General features: G+C 56.8%; 1 protein-coding gene across 1 annotated transcript in view; it reads left to right on the top strand.

Annotated features, from left to right (window-relative positions):
* The window catches only part of myo5b (myosin VB), a 16497-nt gene that overhangs the window by 12010 nt on the left and 4114 nt on the right, over positions 1-373 (top strand). Inside the window, 2 exon segments of the mRNA XM_025062073.1 lie at positions 2-136; positions 241-334. Coding sequence (XP_024917841.1) covers positions 2-136; positions 241-334 — 229 coding nt within the window.

The raw sequence follows: 373 nt of genomic DNA, 5'->3' as shown, positions 1-373 counted from the left end.
CACTCAGATCGAGCTGCTGAAGGACGACATCGAGAAGAAGCAGGAGCTGCTCAGCTACACCATGTCTCTGTCCCCCGAGGCGCAGGTGGAGTTCAGCGTCCAGCAGGAGATCACGCGCCTCACCAACGACAACCTGGTGAGGGACGCCGCCCAGCTGACCTGACCCCGGGTCCCACCGCCCAGCTGACCTGACCCCGGGTCCCACGGTTCTTACACCCGTGTGTGTGTTTTTTCTTTCAGGATCTGAAGGAACTGGTGGAGAAACTGGAAAAGAACGAGAGGAAACTGAAGAAACAGCTGAGGATCTACATGAAGAAGGTCCAGGAACTGGAAGGTCTGAAGCTCTGAACTGTATCTGTGTGGAGGGGAGGTC

This window comes from Cynoglossus semilaevis, chromosome 14 (assembly GCF_000523025.1).
Source record: "Cynoglossus semilaevis isolate Cse_v1.0 chromosome 14, Cse_v1.0, whole genome shotgun sequence".
NCBI lineage: Eukaryota > Metazoa > Chordata > Actinopteri > Pleuronectiformes > Cynoglossidae > Cynoglossus > Cynoglossus semilaevis.
Note: the sequence above shows the minus strand (reverse complement) of the source record. Positions and strands in the feature narration are given on the sequence as shown.